Below are 24,325 nucleotides of genomic sequence, written 5' to 3' on the forward strand. Positions count from 1 at the left end.
ATGCTACTCTCTCCCCACCCCCACCCTCCTCTAGCTTATCTCTCCATGCTGCAGGCTCACTGCCTTTATTCCTGATGAAGGGCTTTTGCCCGAGACGTTGATTTCGCTGCTCGTTGGATGCTGCCTGAACTGCTGTGCTCTTCCAGCACCACTAATCCAGTATTTGATTTTCAGCATCTGTAGTCATTGTTTTTACCTTATTAGCATTTTGTGTTGAGTCTGTATCAACCTCTTTGCATTTCTATAAGAGGTGTTGGCTGGGCCCAGACACGCTGGGCAGTGTTCATTATTCATGTGTTTTCTTTCTTCCTCCTTCCTCACCAACACACATCCTCAAACTAATCAACTGGGTTGAGTGTATTATGCTGGCATTCTAGCCCCACACACTGTCCATATGTGCTCTGCTGTTTCTCTCCATTGTGATCCAGTGGTCATCTTGTGTCTAATGTGCCTGGTGTCACCCTGCCCCATGCCATCTCTCTGTTCACCATAATCGTAAATGATTGTGGTACACATCACAGATGTGGTTACAGGGGGGGTGGTCAGGACTGGCAGTTAAGTTGAAAACCCTATATTGTTATCAAAAAGACAGGGAGGTGGGCAGAGGGGGCAGGGTTGCCTTTTTAGTTAAAAACAATAAATCTATTGCACTGAATGACCGTGTCAGATGTGGAGTCTGTGTGGGTGGAATTGAGGAACCACAGAGGCAAAACTCCATAATTGGAGTTGTGTACAGACCTCCAACAGTGGTCAGGAGCAGGCACGCAACATGTACCGGGATATAGAGAAGGCATGTCAGAAAGGCAAGGTCACAGTGATCATGGGAGACTTCAATATGCAGGTGGACTGGGTAAATGTTGCCAGTGGATCCAAAGAAAGGGAATTCATGGAATGCTTACAGGATGGATTCTTTTGGAACAGCTTGTCATGGAGCCCACAAGGGAGCAGGCTATTCTGGACCTAGTTCTATGTAATGAACCAGACTTTATAAAGAAATCTTAAAGTAAGGGAACACTGAGGAAGCAGCATCATAATATGGTAGAGTTCAGTCTGCAGTTTGAAAGCAGGCAAAATCAGATGTAATGGTGTTAGTTAAATAAAGGTAATTATGAGGGCATGAGAGGAACTGACAAATCAACTTGAAGCAGCGCCTAGCAGGGAAGACAGAAAAAATGGCAGGAGTTTGTGGGTATAATTGAGGACACTGTACAGAAGTTCATCCCCCAAGAAAAGATTATCTGGGGAGGGATTAGACAGCCATGGCTGACAAAGGAAGTCAGGAAATCTATAAAGAAAGATCCCATAAAGTGGCCAAGAGCACTGGGAAATCAAGATTGGGAAGGCTACAAAAAGAGGATAACAAAGAAATAGATTAGATTAGATTACTTACAGTGTGGAAACAGGCCCTTCGGCCCAACAAGTCCACACCGCCCGGCCGAAGCGCAACCCACCCATACCCCTACATTTACCCCTTACCTAACACTACGGGCAATTTAGCATGGCCAATTCACCTGACCTGCACATCTTTGGACTGTGGGAGGAAACCGGAGCACCCGGAGGAAACCCACACAGACACAGGGAGAATGTGCAAACTCCACACACAGTCTGTCACCTGAGGCGGGAATTGAACCCGGGTCTCTGGCGCTGTGAGGCAGCAGTGCTAACCACTGTGCCACCGTGCCGCCCTATAGGAAGGAGAGGATCAAATATGAAGGTAGGCTAGCCAGTAATATTAGAAACAATAGTAAAAGTTTCTTTCCATACATGAGAGAACAGGCAAGAGTAGACATTGGGCCACTTCAAACTGATGCTGGAAGACTAGTGATGGGAGATAATGAAATAGCAGGAGAACTTAACAAGTACTTTGCCTCAGTCTTCACAGTGGAAGACATGAGTAATATCCCAACAATTAAGGGAGTCAGGGGGCTGAGTTGAGTATGGTTGCCATTACAAAAAGTGCTAGAAAAGCTAAAAGGTCTTAAAATTAATAAATCTCCTGGCCCTGATGGGGTACATCCTAGAGTTCTGAGGGAGGTGGCTGAGGAAATAGTGGAGGCATTGGTTGAGATCTTTCAAAAGTCACTGGAGTCACAAAGTCCTGGATGATTGGAAGATCAGTTGTAACCCCCTCTTTCAAGAAAGAATCAAGACAAAAGATGGAAAATTATAGGCCAATTAGCCTAACCTCAGTCGTTGGTGGTAAAATTCTAGAATCCATCATTAAGGATGAGGTTTCTAAATTCTTGGAAGAGCAGGGTCTGATTAGAACAAGTCAACATGGATTTAAGGGGAGGTCATGCCTGACAAACTTGTTGGTATTCTTTGAAGAGGTGACAAGTAGGTTAGACCAGGGAAACCCAGTGGATGTTATCTACCTAGACTTCCAAAAGGCCTCTAAGGTGCCACACAGGAGGCTACTGAGCAAGGTGAGGGCCCATGGTGTTCAGGGTGAGCTACTAGTATGGATTGACAATTCTCTGTCTGACAGTAGGCAGAGAGTTGGGATAAAAGGTTCTCTTTTGGAATGGCAGCTGGTGACAAGCAGTGTCCCGCAGGATACAGTGTTGGGGCTGCAGCTGTTCACATTATATTAATCTTCTGGCTGAAGGGACTGGGGACATTCTAGCAAAGTTGGCCAATGATATGAAGTTAAGTGGACAGGCAGGTAGCATTGAGGAAGTGGGAAAGCTGCAGAAGGATCTAGACGGTTTGGGAGAGAATTCCATCAGTCATTTCCTGGACAATTGTGAGCAAGTTGGAAAAAGAATACAAGCATGGACTACTTTCTAGATAGTGAGAAAATTCAAAGCCAAAGTACAGAGATCTGGGAGTGCTAGTTGAGGATTCTCTAAGATAAACATGCAGGTGGAGTCTGTGATTACAAAAGTGAATGCAATGTTGTCAATTATCTCTAGTTGGAATATAAAAGCACCATTGTGCTACTGAGACTTTATAAAGCTCTGGTTAGGCCCCATTTGGAGTACTGTGTCCAGTTTTGGTCCCCACACCTCAGGAATGACATACTGGCACTGGAACATGTCCAGCAGAGATTCACACAGATGATCCCTGGAATGGTAGGTCTAGCATGAGGAATGGCTGAGGATCCTGGGATTGTGTTCATTGGAGTTTAGAAGATTAAGGGGAGATCTAATAGGAACTTACAAGGGAATACATGGCTTGGAGAGGGTGGACATTAGGAAATTGATTCCATTAGGTGAGGAGACTACGACACGTGGACACAGCCTTAGAATTAGAGGGGGTAAATTCAGAACAGAAATGCGGAGACATTTCTTCAGCCAGAGAGTGGTGGGTCTGTGGAATTCATTGCCGCAGAGTGCAGTGGAGGCTGGGACGCTAAATGTCTTAAAGGCAGAGATTGATTAAATTCTTGATGTCACAAGGAATTAAGGGCTACAGGGAGAATATGGGTAAATGGAGTTGAAATACCCATCAGCCATAAGTGAATGGCAGAGTGGACTCAATGGGCCAAATGGCCTTACTTCTGCTCCTATGTCTTATGGTCTAATCAGCTGTAGATCTGGTTAGGATGATCCTTCTATGTAGGTGACAACAGCTGCCATCCATGCAAGGCACAAACGTTACCTACCAGGTGAATGGGGGATAGTTTATGCCAATGATGTCAGGTCAGAATCCCTCATCACCTGCTGACAGATTTTTTTATTTCAAAAATATACTTTATTCATAAGATATCTTAATCTGTACAATTGGTGCCATTCATAGGTGCACCTTGCATTTCTGTACACAGGTTGGAATTAATCATTCATTATATACAGGTCTGTACACTTTACCATCCATATATCTAGCTGAGGCTTCCATGGAGCCCAATTACTGAGTGGGCCCCCTGTTCATTGGCAGACAGATGTCAGTGGTCTCTCCCCACTGCCTTGGCAGCAGCTGCCCAAACTTCAGATGATTGCAAACCACAACCCTTTGACTGTAGCAGGCATTAGGGTGTTGCTTTTACAACAAGCCAGTCTTTTTGCTTGTACATGTCAAGATCATATTTGCTATGAGATGATTGTCCAAAAGCAGAATGTATAACTGGGCTCATAGTATGATTCACTTACTTTTAATAACAGTTCTTGCTATTGTAGGCAAAAACTCTGCTATTGTCCTTTCAGCCTTTTTGTGTCAAGGCTACCATGCTAAATATAGCAGGCATGAGATTCTGCCTGTAGGATCAGATCCCAGCATGAGGTTCTCTACCTAGTAACGGTGTCAGGCAGGCTCTTTAAAATTACTGAAGCTCCAGCTGCAGACAGATGACCCTTACCTACTCACCTACCCCCTTAGTTGAACAGAAGATCTTCTTCAACAATAACCCCTTCCCTCATGTGGACATTCTTCCCAAAAACCAGGTAATTTTTTTTAAACAAGGTGCCAATTTAACTAGCTTTTGTGAATAAAAGGAGTTGATTGGTTTGAATGAGGATTAGTAGCAATTTATTTCAAGAGGGTCTCTGAAAGATAGTTCAGAATGGATAGTTGAATACTGCTGCCATTGCATTTGAGGTTATGAGGAATGTTAATAGGTGGCTTCACAATCCTTCAAGACTCCAGATTTGGTTGAGATTCTATAGTTCCAACACCCTCCACATCAAAAAATATCAGTGCTCAGGGTGAGTCAAGAATCCTTTTGTCCTACCTTTTTTGACTTGTAGCACTGAGGATCTGTCCCTGAAAATCAGGAGATAACTAGGGGAGAGTTCTCTGGCTGGTGTCACTTGCCTGAGTAAGCTATTTAGCTGTAGTAGCCTCCTGCCTAAAAATGCAGATGATTAGCTTTGCCAATCTGCTAGTGTACCCAGCATCCCTTGCTAAGTCAAACTCACCAATCACAAATCTCACACAGCAGCCAGATGCGAATAACTTTTACATGATATTGATGTCATCATGACAGACATACCCCAATAACTTATCCATGGAGCAAAGGAGGGCCCTGATCTAAGGTATTGATTCTTGCTACATCCAGAAACTAACTGTAGCATATCATCCAAAAAACTGACTGACTACTGTAAATGATTTAAGTAATCTCCAATTTGGCCAGAATTGTAGAAAGTTCCAGAAAATAAAGTCACTAAACCGGGTTCACCTGAAGTTGCTGTTGGAATTGTCTGAGACCTACCAAGGAGACCAACATGGCAACCAGCAGAGATAGGGGGAGGGAAGAGAGAAGGGAGGGGTGCAGGATGGAGAGAAAGCTTTGCAGAGTCCAGGAGAGAGCAATGGCATAGATCTACAAGAGACTTGGGAAGTATTGCAATCTTCAGGAGCTGATTGGTGATGATTATTGTAACTTTGTTCCGAATAAAGTTGGGACTCTTCTCTTGGTACTGGTTTGTACTGTTGGATACCTGGGCAAATTCATAACATTCTGGTTGGAGTTCCCTAAATTATTTTAAGGAGAGATGGGATAAAAATAAACTCAGCAACAAAATAAAGAATCCTGGCTAGTGGAAATAAGAAACCAATCTATAAACATAGCCCTATTAACCCTGCCCAGCCTTTCTTAGCTGAGAGCTAGTGCTAAAACTCGGAGAAATGATTGATGGTTGGTCAAGAAACAGCCTAATTGTTTCACACTCTCCGAATTATACCTCAATGTTTTGGATGACACTATCACCAGCCCTGGCTAGTCCTGTCTCCCTGGCACCACAGTGATATACAGTGGAGAGGGAGCTATCCTAGGCATACTCCGCACAAAGTCTCATGGCATCAAATCAAGCATAGGTAAGGAAACCACCTCCTGATGATTAACATGTCCTATACCTACCTCTAGGCTACTGCATCCATTGTCCTTTATGTTCAACACCATTTTGAAAAATCAAAGACGTTAGCAACGGTATAGAATATACCCTGGGTGAGGAATATCAATGTCATCCACCAAGAGTGGCTTGGCAGTAGCACTACTGATCAAGTCCGAAAGGATATTACTGCTAGACTAGGTCAGCAGTAGGTGGAGCGAGAAAGATATTGTTTAAGCCAAGAGTGTCATCTCTTTAACTCCAGGAGGTTTTCCTCTAATGTAGAGACCAAGGTGGCTCTATAGATTCCTCTCAGGAAAGAGGATGGTGACAGAAAATCTACCTGATGGATCTTACACCAAAATGAACTGTGGTGAGGATTCTGCTTCTAATAACTAGCTGCTTCAGGACTGCTTTCTGCAGCTGGTATTGAGTCGAGTATCACCCGCTAAATGAGTTCGCGGGAATGAAAAAGTAAAAAATGTTAAGACGAGCCCTGAATAGGTCTCCGAGTACTTTTAAAATCAGAGGTTCCTGAGCATGGGGTGCTCAGTAATGCACACTTTTCAATCAGCCATTTGGCTCCTTTCCTACATGGGCTGGATCAGACCAATGTAGCTGAAAGGAAGGGTCGATTGGAGGGATGGAATGGAGGAGGCCGGGCTAGAAATGGAGTCCAGGGATGGGTGGGAAGGTTGTTTGAAATCGGAGAACTCAATGTTCAGTCCTCTAGGCAGTAGGCCGCCCAGTTGAAGATAAAGTGTTCCTCCAAATTGCAGTCTGATTCATTGCGGCAATGGAGCAGGCTGAGGATAGACATGTCGGAGGGGGAGAGGGAGTGGGAATGGGAATTGAAATGCATGATGGCTGGGAGGTCAGGTCAGCCCCTGTGGGCCCAGCTGAGAGTCTCAGTGAAATGTTCCCTTTGTTTACGTTTGGTCTCCTCGGTGCAGAGAAGACCACATCGGGAGCACTGGATACAGTAAACTAGGTTGGAGGAGAGGCAGCTGAACCTCTGTTTCACCTGGAAGAATGTTAGGGCCCTGGATGGAGATGAAGGAGGTGTGTACCAGCAGGTTTTGCATCTTTCACAGTTGCAGGGAAAGGTGTGATGTTGCTGCTCCTTTTAACAAGGTTATGTTGTCCTTGTTTTTTTTTCAGAGGGGTTGTAAAGACACAGGTTCCGAAATGTCTGGGTTTATCTATCTGAAGAAGTTTTTTTTAATTAAAAAAAACTTGTACAGTGAAAGGGGAGTGGTCAGTTCACCCAGCTCAGCTTTTCTCTGGTTATTTTGGTTTGGCTTTAGTATACAGTCAGTTTTGAGGCTGTTGGTCAAGGAAACAGCTCCATGCTGATTCTCTCTCTCTCTGATATCTCTCCTGTTGGTACCTGTGTTTGACTTGACCTTTTTTTGCCAAGGGGGTTTGTATGAGGATGTTGCAACTAGGTAGAACAGCGTTAATAAGTTGCAATGGAGTCGATTGGGTTTTTGGATAGGTTAAGTTATTTTGCATTCTGTTCTCTTTTGTTTGTATTTCATTTGGTACTCTGTAAATAAATTCAGCTTTGTTTAAAACTAAGGGGTTTTGACCAGCTGCATCCCTCCTGGAATATTCACTCGATACCTGTTCAAAACAAGTAGAAACGTTAGGCTACCTTCTTGAAATGTTTTGAGGGGGTGTGGCCTGGTTCAGAACAAAGGTACTTGTGGGGGTGGGGGGAACGTAGATGCTGAGTGTTTTGGTGGGGAGGGTGTTGTTAAAAAAGGAGAGAAGGAGGGAACAGTCCTTCTGGAAGGCAGAGAGGGGTGGGAAGGGGAAAATAGTGGTGGTAGAGTTTAGTTGGAGTTGTGGAAGTGTTTGAGGATGATGCCATGGATGCGTGGAATTTTAGAGTGGAAAGTGAGGACTGGGGAACCCTGTCTTTATTATATTTGTAGGGGAGGGTGGGGTTTACAGCAATGGAGCAGGGAATGAAGGAGGTGCAGCAGAAGCTGTCTGGATGACAGGGCTGGAAAGCACATTATTTAAAATAGGTGAACATTTGGGAGTCTTGGGAGGTGAACCTCTTTTCATCAGAGCAGGCATGATGGAGACCGAGAAATTGGGAAAACAGGTTGGAGCTTTTGCAGGTTATGGTGTGGGAGGAGGTGTAGTCCAGGTAGTTATGGGACTCTGTGGGTTTGTAGGTAATGTTGGTCTGTAAACTGTCACCGTAGATAGAGAGATCAAGAAAGGGGAGGGAGGTGACAAGTGAATTTCAAGGCAGGGTGGAGTTGTTGGTAAAGTTGATGAACTAGAATGGTGGATGTGATCTATATGGACTTCAGTAAGTGTTTGACAAGGTTCCCAATGGGAGACTGGTTAGCAAAGTTAGATCTCATGGAACACAGGGAGAACTATCCATTTGGATACAGAATGTTAGGATATCTGGTCAGCATAGACAAGTTGAACTGAAGGGTCTGTTTCCATGCTGTACATCTCTATGGCTCTCACTGCTCCAGTTCAGCTTGGGTGCAGGATGCAGAACCAATGCAGTCATCAGTGCAGAGGAAGAGTTGGGGAACAGTACCTGTGTATGTGCTGAAGGGGAATTGTTCAACGTAGCCTACAAAGAGGCAGGTGTAGCTAGGATCCATGTAAGTGTCCATGGCCACCTCCTGGATTTGAAGGAAATGGAAAGAGTTAAGAAAAAGTTATTGAGGCTGAGGACTAATTTGTAAACTTAGGCAACGTTTTGCTGAGCATCTCAACCAGGCCCGCAGGGGCCGACCTGACCTCGCGGTCACCGCCCATTTCAATTCCCTTTCCTACTCCGTCTCCTACATGTCCATCCTCGGCCTCCTCAATTACCACAGTGAATCAACCGCAAACTGGAGGAACAACACCTTATCTTCTGCCTGGACAGCCTACAGCCCGAAGAACTCAGCATTGAGTTCTCCAATTTCAAATAACCTCCCTTCCCATCCCCTGACTCCATTTCCAGCCCTGCCTCCTCCCTCCTCCCTTCTATTCCACCTACCGACCCTTCCTTCCAGACACCAACTGGATTCATCCATCCCATCGATTAACCAGGTCGTACCCACCACCTGTATTCATCTATCACTCCCTCAATACTATGCCCCTCTTCCCACCCATAATAATTCCACCTCTCTTTATCTGCAACTTCCCCTACTCCTACCTCCATTCCTGAAGAAGGGTTATATCCAAAACAAGGATTTCTCCACCTCCTGATGCTGCCTGGCTTGCTGGTGTTCTTCTAGTCTTCTGTTTGTGTAATTTGTGACCTTAACATTTTATGCTGAAACAGTAACTGGCCCACAGCCTGCTTGTGATTCCCCATTTTTACACTAAATTCCCACTACACCTGGAATGACATTTCGCCATTAGGTACAACTGACAATCAAGTTGTCTGAGCAATTATAATGCATCACATTCTGTCAGAGTGCAAATTGTCCCTGATTTAGAAAAATGACTGCTAGATGCATATGGGAACAAACTGTTTACTATCCTCTCCTTCTGTGCAAGGAAAAATATTTTAGTAAGCTGGGTATCGGGAAAGTCCCCTAGGATTTTCGAACTGGCGTAGGATAGTTATGGAACATATTCCCCTGGACCTCCTTACGAATATGGTGCACCAAAAAATGGACTTATGTTATTGAACATGGCGGCCCTTCTTGAACTACACCGATGCAGATGTATTGGCCTTACTGTCTTGGGTCTTTGTTTAGCTGTGAGGTTGATGTTTGTTGGTTCTTGGGCCCCTAGGAGGAAAAATCCCATATAAATACGGGTCTTGTTGTGATTTAGAGTCATACAGTCATGGAGATGTACAGCACAGAAACAGACCCTTCGGTCCAACCCGTCCATGCCGACCAGATATCCCAACCCAATCTAGTCCCCCTGCCAGCGCCCGGCCCATATCCCTCCAAACCCTTCCTATTCATATACCCGTCCAGATGCCTTTTAAATGTTGTAATTTTACCAGCCTCCACCACTTCCTCTGGCAGCTCATTCCATACATGTACCACCCTGTGCGTGAAAAGTTGCCCTGACTTGATATAATTTTATTTTGAATGCTTATTTATTTACTTACCCTTTTTTTTGTTTTGTTGTTAGTAATGTACGATACTGTCGTTTTTTTTTATATATAGTCTTTTTTCTTACTTTTTATTTTGGTAGTTTGTATAGTAAATTAGTTGTTAATTTTCTCCATTTATATTGTAAAGTGGTTACACTATTTTGTGTTAGTTTGTAATTTTGTAAAAAAACCCTAAAATCTTTTCCTTTTCAATAAAAATATCTTTATAAAAAGATTATGTCACTAGTGCTTTACATGATGTCATTGGCTTCACATAACTAATACACTAATTCATTTATCCAGGACCCAAGTGGCCTTGTGTATTAAGAATGGCCACCTTCTGATCTAATTAGAAGAGTTAAAAATCCCACAACACCAGGTTATAGTCCAACAGGTTTATTTGGCAGCACTAGCTTTCGGAGCGCTGCCGAAGGAGCACCTGCTGTTGTGTGATTTTTAATTTTGTCCACCCCAGTCCATGACCTGCTCCTCCACATCATAACTGGAAGAGTATTGTAGGTAGTAAGGCTATTGTTTATTACATCGCTGTAACCATTTACATGTGGCAATGATTTGATTTACATTAGAGACTGGTGGGAGGACTTAGATCAGATTCTTCACAATCCATAGTTACTCTCTGAACCAATCATCGGCCAGCTGCAGCACTTGATCAATATTAATGCTTTCAGATGGAAGTACATTATCATCCTTTGATCTTGTCTCAAGACATTACGAAGACTGAGAGTGTCAGTCAGCTTTCCCCATCTCACACTATCCCTTGTGGGATACAGGGGTACTGAGTTAGTGCTGTCAATTGTTCCATTACATGTGACATGTTAACTGGTGTTGTGCATCTAGGATAATCAATGGAAGAATGACTAGCAGAGAGCTGTTGAGGTTGGGTTGTTAAATAGAGACAGATTTTTAATCTGTAAATGATGGGGAAAAACAGTAAAGTGGAGTTGAGAATTCAGATTAGCCATAATTCCATGATTCAGTGGACTGAAGAGCCAATTTACACCCTTAGATTTTATAGCTTTCACCTTTAAGACATGAAAGATTCGAGGAAAAGGGATTTCTTGCGGATTGGTGTTACAAACACAACAGTAACACCATAACAGAGAAAAATCAAGGATAAGCTCCCAGATGAACATTCAAAAGCTGAAATATCATTCTGAAAAGCAGAGTCTTGATTAGAATAACGAAGCATGTTTCCAGTGCGAACTATAGCCATTGCAGAGGGTAAAGCAAGCTGTGGAAACAGTGGGATTTGAAAATTTGCATTCTCCAGAAAATACCTTGCTGACATAACCCTCCCAGGAACTGTTGACAGATTCAGAAGACCATAATATATGGGAGTAGAAAGAGACCATTTGGCCACCCAGGTGTGCTGCACTATTTGATGCAGCTAATATGTTTCACAACTCCATTCCCCTGCTTTCTGCCTGTAATCCTTACCAAGGACCAGAGCGTGAGTCCATCCTTCCTGGAGCTTCTTGGAGTCTGTGTCCATGCTCAGAATCCTTGATGCCTCACTCAGTCAAATTCTGAAGAGGGGCCCTCCCAATGGACCTGTTTCCCTCATCTTTAATTTGCCTTTCGCTGCCCACAGATGAAGCCTAAACTGATAGACCTTGTGTTGAAAACCTGGATTAAATTATGCATTATCTGAAAAAGTAGTAAGGGTTTGCCCGAACGAATGAACAAATCACAGAACCCCTACATTTAGGAATCAGGGCCCTACATTTAGGAATCAGGGCCCTACATTTAGGAATCAGAACCCCTGCATTTAGGAATCAGGACCCTACATTTAGGAATCAGGGCCCTACATTTAGGAATCAGGACCGTTTGACTCTTTTTTTAGTGAATCAGGTATCGTGTTTGACTTTAGCCACAGGGAGAAGAGGCGGGGTAGATGAGTTTCCCCTTACTCATGGATTGTTCTTATGTCCTGCGGTTTCAGGCCGTCTGGTCCAGCGGCACTGTTCTCGTCTATCCCCTTGATGGCCGCTTCAACCTCCTCTACCTCTATGGGTTTCATCAAGGACCCGTCATCAACTCTGCCAGTGTATGGGGCACACTTATTTATGTTTGATTTTTTATTTGGTGCTGACAGTTTCTCAGGGAAACATGTCACCAACTCCTCTTTTGAGAGAGGACAAGTGGATGAGGTCGGCGCCCCCATGATCTCGTGAGCTAGTTGGCTCCAGTTGGTTTTGTAAAGCTGCTGTGTTGCTCGAAGCAGCGCTTTACGTGCTGCCCACCATTCTTTGGCTCCGGTACTGCTGCTGGGCCTTTTGTCTCTCTTGGCCCGATCTTTTTGAGGCCTCTTGTGTTTGTCCTGTCTTTTCCTACTATTCATTCGTAGGTCGGTAATACTCCCCACTAGTCCGATTCCGAGGGCAAGTGTGTCCGGGTCATTCCTTGCGTTCAAGAGCTCCTCAGCTTGTGAAAGCTGGTCATCTACGTCCCTATGTTTAGGGATCGAAGCCAGTGTTCTTCGGCTGGCTCTTTAGCGTTGGGCTTTATTGTCGGAATTTTCCTGGACACTCTCTGCCTCAGAATCGTGTGAGTCTATACCTGTCGTTGACTCGCTGATGGTTGTGACCTCCGTCGGGGTGTTTGCCAGGAGCCTGCGTTTGTCTGAGATTTGCTTTGGTGTTGTGGTTTTAAGGATACTAGCGATGGATTGGTTTATAAATTTGCATCCTGCAAGTCTCACCTCCAAATCCCTCAGAGTGCCACCTCCTCCTGCAGTCACTTCTCCCAGGTTTGCTCTTGACTTTGGGTGCCGGTTTGAGGCGTTTCTCGTTTCGTAGAACCGGCTGTCTGTGCCTCTCGTGTTGACCAAGGCCCGACTTAGTTGAAAACCGTTGGTCACACGTGCTGCAAAGTCCCCAGTTGGGGGTTGTTTTGATCCCTTGCATTTTGGATAATGGCAGGTGATTGAATGGTAATCTCCTGCTTTATTGCAGCGTGAACATTTTGTTCGGATGTTCTTTATTCTGTGCACTTTAGTCACATGGGTCTTAAACAGACTCACTGTGGGGAAGAGGGTGTCCCAGTCCTTGCAGAACAGCCCATCGATGGGATAGTGGATGATTACCTCCGAGACAGATGTTCTGTCGCATAGTGGCTCGATAACAACTCCTTCCATGAAGGCAGTTGCATCAGCTGTTTCCTCGCCAGTCTCATTTATAGTCTTTTTTTAGGTCTGTGCCCTGCATTATGTCTCGATAACTTTTGTTGTCGAAGGTTTGGGTGGTTATGCTTGTCTCAACCACAGGGTGGGCTGCCCTTATGGTGCCTTCTTCAATGTTATCTATGTCACCCGTTACAGGGTGAGCCAGCTCCCTGGGAGGGGTGACCGGTCTCAGCTCCATGTAAGGTAGGAGGTAACGTCTCAAGATCGTTGTCTCGGTCAGCACCGAGATGGACCTTGTTGCAGGTTTTAAACATGCACAACCTAATGACTTATCACAGCTCGTGGCTGTGGGTGAGGCTGCAGGGAGGTTGTTTTTCCGGGACGCTTCCCAGCCGGACAGCTCCATTGAAAATGGAAGACTCATACTGGTTTTTTGAGAGCAGGTCGGTCTAGACCACGGCAGTCTCGTACTTTTCCTGGTTGTTTGGTCACCCAACAGCCAGGACTGCTGGGCTTACGGGTGGGGCCAGCGGGGAGGCATGACACACACTATACGCCAAAAATACGTGAAAACGCCATAGTCGGCAACTACGCTTTCCTAAGGGGGTTTAGTCAGAGTTAGTGGCACCTGTGGGAACATGCCACACCAAACCTCCAAAAAGTCCCCACTCCCCTAACCTAGGCATCCCTGAACACTGGGGGCAAGTTAGCATATCCAACTCAACTAATCTGCACATCTTCAGACTGTGGGAGAAAGCCCACCCAGAGATGGGAGAATATGTAAATCCCACACACCCAAGGCTGGAATCGAACCCCAGTACCTGAGGCTGTGAGGCTACAGGATTAACCACTGAGTCACGGTGCCTCGGAATTGTTTAATAAGCCGTATGTTCCCAGGCCACTCACAGATTGCAATAACCTAGACAGAAAGAATCGATTTATTGGGATGGGGACCCCCCCCCCCCCCCCCGCCGTGGGGCAGGGAGCTGCTGCACTGCGATTGGTTTCCTCACCAATTAGCGGCTATAAAGCGGGTTGGTGCTCAGGGGCGGACACAGATTCAGGCAGCGCGATGGGACATTGGTTGATTTGGTGTCTGTACCTTTGGGCCGCTCGGCCCTTCCTGGTCTCTGCTGTGTGTCCTCCGGAGCCGGGCTGGAGGCTGCCGTGTGGCCTGGCCGCTATCAACAGCACTGAGTGCATCAAGCAGGGCTGCTGCTTTCAGTCCCCGAGTCTCAGTGGGCAATCCTGTTTCTACAACCTGAGAGACAGCCCAGGTAAGGAGCCCAGCCTCCTCCCGGAGAGGAGCCCACCCCGAATGGGGAGGGAAGGGAAGCATGAGGACCACCCCAGGCTGGCACTGAGGAAATAACCCGGGACTTGTTGGTGTTTCCTTGTGCAATGGTGACGGGCTGTTTGTGGGGAGTCAGTGGGAGGGAGGTAAAGGGACCTGTCCCTGAGGAAATAACCCGGGAACATGACTCTGTCCCTCCCTCGTCGAGTAGGGGATAATCCCGAGTGAAGCGGCTGGTTGGTTTGATGATGGATAATGTTATCCTGGTCTCATTAGATTATTTTAGAAGCAGACTTTTAATAACAATAATCTCTTTGAAAGAGGTTAATTTGTGATGATACTATAAAAGTTTGTTGTGTTGAGGTGGTTATCACTTGCTGTAACTGCTAAGAGGGTATTTTTGTTCACTGTGAGGGTAGAAACTCCACATTTGCTGTTGTTGCTTGGAACACTTCTTCTTCCCAAGGAAGAATCTGAAAACCTCCATGTAGAGGCAATGGAGAATGTCACCTAAGATTGTGCTTAGGTAGATAAATGCCAGGGCCTATGTAGCCTGCCTGCCCACATTGGGGATAAATTGCTGTAAATCAACCTTCAGTGAGCTTGGGTGTCTGAGGGAAGTGCTAGCAGCTATGGGCCAGTTTGCCTAACAGTGGGTGTTTCTATAAACACTTTAAGCAAATCAGATCTTGAACTTCAAGTAGAGACTTGAGTGAATTAAACACTTGTTTGTGATTGGCAAACTATTAGTCTAAATGTTTTTCCATTAACACAAATGGTGGGTATTCCCCTTACAAGATAAGGCAAAAACTTATGACTGGAGGGGTAATCTCTTTGGGCAGAGTGGTATCTATATGGAATGGACTGTCAGAAAGTGAGGCAGGTACAATAGTAACAGTTCATGATAAAACCTTGGAAAGGTACATAAATGGGAAGGGTTTGTGGGGATAATGCCCCAAATGCAGCTTATTGGAACAAGCTGGGTATCATGATCAGCATGGATTCCTTTTGGCTGAAGGATCTGTTTCCATGCTGTAGTATTCTAGCTTTCTAAGAAAGCATGGATAATTATTGCTTGTTGAAAGCAAAACTTATGGAATGGGGATTGAGACTTATAATGGGTTTCATGCTGGAGATCTTAATGAGCCTATAAATAGGATAGGACTTGTCAAACTGCTATCACAATTTCTAATTTGATATACTGTGTCTTGGGGAAAAAAAGTCACATGGTTACTCTCTATCACGTAAGATGGAAAAATAAAGCAAAACATCACAAAAGCCAGAAGTGTTTATCTTCAGCCTTTCTGTGATCTGTCATGTCCCTTTGCCATGCTGCATTTAGATTAGATTCCCTACAGAATGGAAACAGGCCCTTTGGCCCAACCAGCCCACTCTTTTCTGAAGAGCAACCTACCCAGACCTAGTTCACTCTGGCTAATGCATCTAACACTAAGGGCAATTTAGCATAGCCAATTCACCCTAACCCCCACATCTTTGGGCTGTGGGAGGAAACCCATTAGATGGGGGAGAATGTGCAAACTCTCACAGTTGCCCAAGGCTGGAATTGAACTTGGGACCCTGGTGCTGTGAGGCAGTGCTAACCACTGAGCCACTGTGCTGCCCTTGCTGTGACATAAGTCACCATTCTCTCTGGCACTATCACTCAGTGCAGAGGCCACCAGGTACTACACTGACCTGAACCCGCTTCCTGAGTCTGCTTTGGGCCCAGCTTGCTGATGCTGCTGGGTTCACTTGTTGTCACCTTCATGAATCTGCACAGGACATAGACACTGCCAGGAACCCAAACACTTTTCACCTGCCCCCCCTGTTTTGAGACCAACTGGTTTAGTTAAGATGGATGTTTTGGCATAAGTGTGTTTCTTTTTGCTTCTCTAAAACTACAGTCAGTAATATTGTACTGAAACATTCCTATGCTTCCTGAAATCTTTACCTCTTGGGGGTTATAATGAAATGTTTCTTCCAGCATTGATTCTTTAAACATGAATGTCTAACTTGTTTTAATCAAACTGTCTTGAGTATCTGTCAGTGCCTGTGACAATACTAGGTAGTGTTCTGAATTTAGCATGTTTGGTCCCTGTCTATTGAAATTTCAAACACAGTATTAAACTTTTTCTTCTAAGACAAGGCAGAAGCTTGCTTATTGTAAAACTGGTATTACACTAACAGTTATAAAGGTACAGCATGGAAAGAATTCAGTCCCATTTGTCTATGCTAACCAGATATACTGACTAGTCCCAATTGCTAGTACTTGGTCTGCATCTCTCTCGACCCTTCCTATTTATATACTCAGCCAAATGTCTTTGAAATGTAGTTGTACCAAACTGCACTCTACCTCCTGGCAGCTCATTCTATACTTGCACCACCTCCTGGAATAAGTTGTCCCTTATTATACCTCTCCTCACCCGAAACCTATGCTCCTCTAGTTCTGGACCCTCCACCCTAGGGAAAAGACCTTGTCTATTTACCCTATCCATGCCCCTCATGACTTAGTCTCTAAATGTGAGGTGTTGTATTTTGAAAGGCAAATCAGGACAGGACTTAGACACTAGTAAGGTTCTGGGGAGTGTTGCTGAACAGATCACCTAGTGCAGGTTTATAATTAAAAGTAGTCAGATAGCAAAATGAAGGTGGTGTTTGCTATACTTCCCTTTATTACTCAGAGCATTGAGTACAGGAGTTGGAATGTCATGTAGCTGTACAGGACATTGGTTAGGCCACTATTGGAATATTGTATCCAATTGTCCCTCTATTGGAAGGGTGTGGTGAATCCTTGAAAGGGTTCAGAAGACTTCAAGGCTGTTGCTGGGGTTGGAGGGTTTGAGCTAGAGGTTGAATAGGCTGGGGCTGTTTTCCCTGGAGTGTCAGGTTGAGGGGTGACCTTATAGGTTTATAACATTAGACAGGTATGGATAGGGTGAACACCAAGGTCTGTTTCTCTGGGGTGGGGGGGGGGGGGGGGGGTTATAACTGCCTACAGATTGCTGATTAATTCTATTGTTAAAGAATGGCAAATTGACCCCTCTACTTGTGTCGAAGGGCCACATGTAGTGTGACACAATCCAAGATCTTTGAAGCCATGAAGATCATGGATACTGAACTGTCTCTGCTTAGCAACACTACATTGTGTATCCCTGAAATCACTCATACATTGACCTAAAGATCTGAGGCTGAATGTCCTTCACTGCTGAAGTGTATCCCTCCAGGAGGGATATGGTGCTAAACTAGTTTGTGGATGGGGTGGACCAAAAGATCTTTCTGCTGTGCAGATAACTCGTGTGTGCCTGTCTCAAATTTGAGACAAACTGCAGATGCAAGAACCTAAAATAAACCAGCAGGAGGCTGGAAGAACATAAGCCAGGCAGCATCAGGAAGTGAAGTGTAACCCTTCAGGACTGTCTCAAATTTAGAATCCTGTGACTGTGTAATAGATATCATGTAAGATGTTTTGATTGCATGCAAATGTTGGATTACTGTCTTTTTAAATCTCTCCAAAGACTCAAACTTTGGCTTTTTTTTTTGGAGTTTTGAGGCTTCATCCCTCAATGATTGAGGTCACCTCCACAATGGGGAAACTGAACATTCCCATTCTCTCTGCAGTGTGCACAGCAGATGGCCAGTTCATTGTAGCAATCACCAGGAACTTGACCCGTCCTGCCCTCAACCTGTCATCTCTGTATGTGAAAGATGGACATGAAGCTGAGTGCAGGCCTAAGCTCGTCACAGCAGAACTTGCAGCCTTCCACTTCCCAATTACCTCTTGTGGCTCGATCCAGCGGGTGAGTATTGGAGGGTCCAGCATTCTGTCCCTTTTGAACGGGCCAGCTCCCTATTAAACAGCGTCTTCTCTTGCAGGAGGAGAATGGGAGCTTTGTGTATGAAACGGATGTCTTGGGGAAGAGGATGATTCAGAGGGGGCCACTGGGCTCAGTAACCCGGGACAGCACCTTCAGGTGAGTGGGCAGTGGGATTTGTTGGTATGGAGAGGGACGTGTTACTGACTGAAACTCCTCCACCTATTTCTGTCTCTTGACAGGCTGCACATCCAGTGCAAGTACAAGGGGGAGCATGAGGCAGGGTTACAAATCAATGTCTCGGTTTACACCCTCCCTCCACCACTAGCTGCTTCTGAAGATGGGATCCTGAGGCTGGAGCTGCGAATAGCAACAGGTAGTGCTGCCCTGGTAATAGGAGCACTGGGAATTGTATCCCTTCAGGGGAGTGACTGTGTTTTGGTTTGTTCTCCTTTTATTTTTGTCTGTTAGATGGCAGCTACAGCTGGTGGTACAGGGACAGTGACTACCCCATTCAGAGAATCCTTCAGGAGTCGGTGTTTGTTGAAGTTCGTGTGAAGGATCGCACTGACCCAATGATAGTCCTGAGACTGCGGGACTGCTGGGCAACTCCTGTGCCAGCCCCTGACCATGAGGTGCAATGGAGTCTCCTGGTGGATGGGTAAGTAAATGGATAGGGTAATGGCTTTAGTTCATCAGACCATGATGATCAGCTGTTCCTGCCCAGGTTAATGGATAAATGTTTCCATGGCCTTGGAGTCCAACAAATTCAAAGCAATTGATCCATCTCTAGGTTCTCAATCTAACCTCATATCAGCCCACCTGATTGCTGAAATACTGAACTCCATTAACTTCCCACTCTAAACTAGTATAGATGGTGATCTCCCACTAGTGCAGATGTACACAACTCAACAGCTGTTTTTTTTCCTGAAATAAGTCCAATACAATCTGTGCTAGAGAAACACAGCATCTGTAACCAGGAATCCGATGTAGTCCTTTTATTAATCCACTTGTTTGTCCATGTTATACCCACTCCTCTCTGAACAGATGCCTCTCTTCAGATCAAGTAGTAACTATATATGCAGCAGCCACAAATGGCCCTGGTTAACATGGCTAAACCTGCACTCTGTAAAGACTAGTTGAAATAATTGATCATTAAGATCCAAATGATCTTTCCAACTGGTGTGCATCAGGGCCTGAGTTTGGACAATACCACCATAGGACCAATTCTAACTTGATGGCTGAATTAGAATCAGTTTGTAGTGAGTTTACAATGTTCTTTTCTCTAACCTGGAAGAACCAACTGGGTTGCAACAAGGGAAAAATCCCCAACTTTCACTCTAGCTTTGATTACTGCTGTCATAAATGGCCAAGGTATTATTGGAGTGGATCACTCACTCCTGTCAGTGACTAAACCTTCCTGTTTCAGGTGTCCCTATGAAGGTGATGACTATCTGACCCTCCTACACCTAGTAGGTCTCTCTTCTGGCCTGCAGTTCCCAACCCATCACAAGCGGTTTGAAGTGAAGACGTTTGTTTTCTTGGATGGAGTGTCTGAGCAGCCCCTCTCTGGACAGGTAACCAAATGGAAGGAATGAGGCCAAGCTCATGAAATCCTCTTGCTGTCTCTGTATTACAACCTGGGCTATTGATCTATGGGACGCTCCCATAACATCTCTCCTTCCTTTTCTAGGTTTACTTGCACTGCAGTGCTGAGGTTTGCTCTCCCTCCGCTCTGGATGACTGTACAACCAGATGTGGTCCAAGTGAGTTCCCCTTTTGTGGGAAGCAAAGGGTATTTCAGTCTCTTGAGAATGTAATGAGCCATATGAATAAAGGAAAATTGGCAGATGTCACCTTTACTGAACATTTAAAGGTTACAAAACAACTTTCCAGTGCAAGAGTATAACATGAAGTCAGGGAGGTAGCTCTCCTCTGAAGGCATGAATTGGTCATCTAAGCTAGCACTAAGTGACTGTTGGGATTCAGTTCACTAAATCCCTTTTTGGATCCTCCATTTCATGTGAATGTGCAATAGCTAAATTTGATTGCAGAGATGGGTAAAGGTTTGAAAAGAGAAATAGATGCTAATGTCACTGACCTAGCAATACCACTCCAGGGTAAATATTCTGGGGATCTTGGGTCAAATATCCAACACCCCCCCCCCCCCCCCCCCCCCCAAACCGGTAGCTAATTCCAGAAGTCTCTAGATTAAAGCTAGTTAATGGTGACCATATAACTGTCAGCCTCTTCAAAAAGTTCTTTCCTTCCAGGAAGTCTTCTGTCCTTGCTGGGTCTGACCTTCATTTGACTACTCCAGAGCCACTGCAAAGTGGCTGAATTTTGCCTTCCAGATGGGTCAGAACTTTGGCTGGACCAGTTGAAGGCACATAACACCAAGTGGGCAAGTGTTCTTGTTGCTCAAACAATGAGCTTTTCCACTTTAGCAGGAAGACAAGAACAGCAATAAAAGACTCACCATATATGGATCATAGTTTGTTCCCAAGTGACTGCTGCACCTTGAAGGCTTCCCAACAGTTCCTTCACTCACCAGTGAGATGACATTCTAAACTGTACAGTCTGGGTCACTGCCTTTCTAAACACTCCCATACAAACCCATTCAGAAGGTTTGTATGGACTGCTAGAATGATGGATGATCATAGTGGTGCTGAGGGGGAGGGGTCAGATAAGGTGACTGCTGTAGGATGACCTCTGGTTAGAGCTAGGCTCACTCTATCAAATGAGTGATCCACTGGAGATTCAGGCCCCCTTAAACTGTTGCAATTCAATAGCAGGCCCACTAAGGCAGACTTTAGGCATGATTGAGGGGTAGACAATGGTTGCTCATCACCTTTGGGCAACTTTGGGATTGGCAATAAATGAGCACAAATGGCTGGGCCATGTCCCACAAGTGAATGAAGGAGTCAAGAACCCAATCTGATTTACTGCCAAATAGTAGAATAAGCTGAGGGGCTGAATGTCCTCCTGGTCACTGACTTGGGAAGCCATCTGCTTCAGATTTGGAGTAGCTTGCTTGTTGAAGGAATTTCTGCTGTCCTGTCTGAGGCTTGATCCCTCTTGTACAGACAGACAAAGGGGTTTTTATTTCAATAGGAACTGAAATCCATGTCTGAAGCATTGGCTTGTCCCCTTCAATGTCAATAAGAAAACAGGCCTGGATTTAATGGTCACAGAATCATGGCCCTTCTCTGAAGGACCAGAGATATAACCATCCACAGCAAGAACTTGCTCAACTGTATGTGAGGGAATAGTTGTTTTGAACAAGCATTGTGAATGCTTGCTTTGCTTGTCACAAACCTCCAGGTGAGACCAACAGCAATATTGAGCTTCCTTCCTGGCACTTCCCATTCCCAAATAAACCACTGAACAATAGTTAAGTATATTTCTTTTTCGCTGACCAGTGAAATACAGTTGCATAAAAGGGGTTCTTTCCAACTTCAGTGGCCAGTGCCGCTTGAGTGAAAGCAGTGACTTCAAAGTATGAAGGTTTCAGTTTTCACTAAAACATCAGATTGAGTGGGGGGGGGGGGGGGGGGGGGGGGTAGGTAAGCATCTGCTACCTGTTCCAGAACTGGATGACGTACAGATGGTTCTTCACATAGTAACATTTCTGATTTTTGAGCAAGCTCTCAACTCCCCTAGCTTGGGTCAGAACAGTCTAATCTTTGTCTCCAACAGGGCAGCGCAGGAGTACCCATGACCATGAGGGGACAGTAGTGAGTGCACCTGGCCCGATCCTCCTGGGAGGGAGCAGTTACATTGCAAAGAAACAACTTGAAGCAAATGGTGAGTGAAGCCTCTGCAATAGGTCACCTGTGACCTCTAGCAAAAGAAACCATCCTCTGATCTCATTTTGTTTCTTCTCCTCTCTCCATAGATGTTGCTGGGACCCCTTGGGTTCTTCATGGAGCAGCTATTGGCTTCCTGATGGTGTCTCTATCCCTGCTGGTAGTGATGGTTGCAATGTACATGAAGAAACCAAGAGCTACTGCTGTTTCTCCATGTGGCGAATTGTAAGCCCTGAACAGAAATAAATCTGATGGGGAAATGTTATGAGTCCTTGAACTGTCAGAGCAAACATCAGCAAATTCTGTTGCTTGAGGGATTGGGAACTGAAGCTATGCTGTTGGATCTAATCCAGAATCCACCAAACATCACACCACTTCAGTCAGCTTGGTTCAGTTACTTGAACTGATTTGTGGAATCTTCCAAAGCAAATTAAACCAATCCAATAGTTTGGCCTCCATTGGAACAATAGTGTTTGGAGCTGCTTAGCCACTGAATACAGGTTAATAACACTCCCCTTGAATATCATTCCTATTTACCCTGAAATGTTTTCACCCACTACTTACTTGGATTACTAATATTGAAGGCAGGTGTGGATAGATTCTGACTAACTCATCAAGGAATGTTCCAGAGATCCTAAAATAGGGAGGGGAAATTTAGGTTTAAATGGCAAACCCCAATTTGAAATCTTCACCCAACATCATTGAGATTCCATGCTATTAGATGCATGTCCAGCCTTTCCTCATTCATAACACTCCATATCAGGGTTTGATCTTAAACCTCTAGCTGCCCTCATATTCTTCTCCTCAGGATAATACCTAGTTGTCTTATCAGTCTTCCAGCCTGTAGTTTTTTGCTTCCTTCCAGATTAATTCCTTCTGAATTAGTTGCATATATTAAACTCAAATGAAGAATATTTTGGAAATGAAAACCAATTCCTCTATCTCCAGAAGGTGAAGGCTCTCAGGACCTGGACATTTCCCAGCCTGTAGCTCTAACTGTTTGCTCATCTTTGCATTTTTCTCCTTGCTACCATTTCCTAGCTTAAATCTGGGATGTCTCACTGTATCCTGAGATCTACAAAAGACTCATCATCCAGTCTCAGGATCATTCCTGATGAGGTATGAGACAAAGGAAACTTGTTGCTATTTTATGTTTGGTACCCTCTAATCTCCACTCAGTCCAAACCTGATTGCTATGTACCTTTGCACACTCTTTTTCTCCTTGTGCATCTTTCCCTTCAAAGTGTGGATCCAGCATTTGGTAACGTGTCATCCCAGGATGGCTTACATTGAACACTTTAGACATCTGCCACAGCATTTTATTGATCTGTCCTGAATTTATCAACCAGCTTCTATACAGTAATGGCCCTCCAGCATGAGTAGCCTCAAGCTAATGCATAATTCCATGACCACAAGGAGCCGCAGGAATGGTCTTTCCCCATGGCTCCATGCCCAGTCTAGTATACAGCCTGCTCACTAGTTTTCAATGCATCCTGTTTTAATATGAAGTTAGTTCAGTTATGCTGAGGCCTCCCAATTTGGGTGCCCATTACTCTTTCTCTACTTTCCAGGCTTGGTGTGAAATCACCCCAGTCGTCCTTGTGTCTCAAGTAATTATTCCTTTATGCTTCTCCTTTCTCCAAGGTCTACTAGAGGGGCACTGTACACTACTCCCATATGTAACTTGTTTTTATTACATAATTATCCCCATCCTGGTTTGTAGCTATTTACTACTGCCAAATCAACTAATCCCAACTTCTACCTTTTTAGCTTTGCCCTTATGTTTGGGATCTGAGTCCTAATCAACAAAAGTAGTTACCATCTCCTATTTTATGGACTTCACATCATGGACTTCAGTCAAGTGTTTGACAAGGTTCCTCATGCTTGATTGGTTAGATTCCCTGGAATACAGAGCAAACTAGCCAATTGATAAAACTAAGACTCTGATACAGTAGAGGGTTACTCCAGACTGGAGACCTGTGACCAGCAGTGTGCCATGAGGATCTTTGCTGGGTCCACTGGTTTTTGTATTTAAATGATTTGGATGTGAACATAAGTTTGCACATGCCCTCTCAATTGGAGGTGTGGACAGTGTAGGTTACCTCAGAACAAGATCTTGATCAGGTGAGTCTAGGAATGACATGGAGTTTTAAATGAGGTGCTGCATTTTTATTCTTGGAAAGGCGAATCCATGTAAGACTTGTATACCTTAGTGGTAAGGTCTTCAGCAGTGTTGCTGAACAAAGGGACCTGAAGTCCCAGGTAGATAGGATAGTGAAGGTGTTTGGTATGCTTTACTTAATGGTCAGAGCATTGAGTTGGGAAGTCTTGTCTGTACAGGACACTGGTCACTTCTGGAATATTGGTGCATTCTTGAAATGGTTCAGAAGATTAACAAGATGTTGCCAGGGTTGGAGGA

General features: G+C 44.7%; 1 protein-coding gene across 1 annotated transcript; it reads left to right on the top strand.

The window, feature by feature from the left end:
* Positions 1 to 14,063: 14,063 nt before the first annotated feature.
* LOC140494855 (zona pellucida sperm-binding protein 4-like) lies at positions 14,064 to 22,157 on the top strand. Its single transcript, XM_072594527.1, has 9 exons — positions 14,064 to 14,268; positions 17,904 to 18,082; positions 18,159 to 18,256; positions 18,340 to 18,473; positions 18,569 to 18,758; positions 19,527 to 19,674; positions 19,791 to 19,863; positions 21,797 to 21,904; positions 21,996 to 22,157. Exons 1-9 carry the CDS (start codon positions 14,064 to 14,066, stop codon positions 22,133 to 22,135), a joined length of 1,275 nt encoding a protein of 424 aa, XP_072450628.1. The 3' UTR covers positions 22,136 to 22,157.
* Positions 22,158 to 24,325: the final 2,168 nt, after the last annotated feature.

The sequence above is a fragment of the Chiloscyllium punctatum genome, chromosome 24 (genome assembly GCF_047496795.1).
Source record: "Chiloscyllium punctatum isolate Juve2018m chromosome 24, sChiPun1.3, whole genome shotgun sequence".
NCBI lineage: Eukaryota > Metazoa > Chordata > Chondrichthyes > Orectolobiformes > Hemiscylliidae > Chiloscyllium > Chiloscyllium punctatum.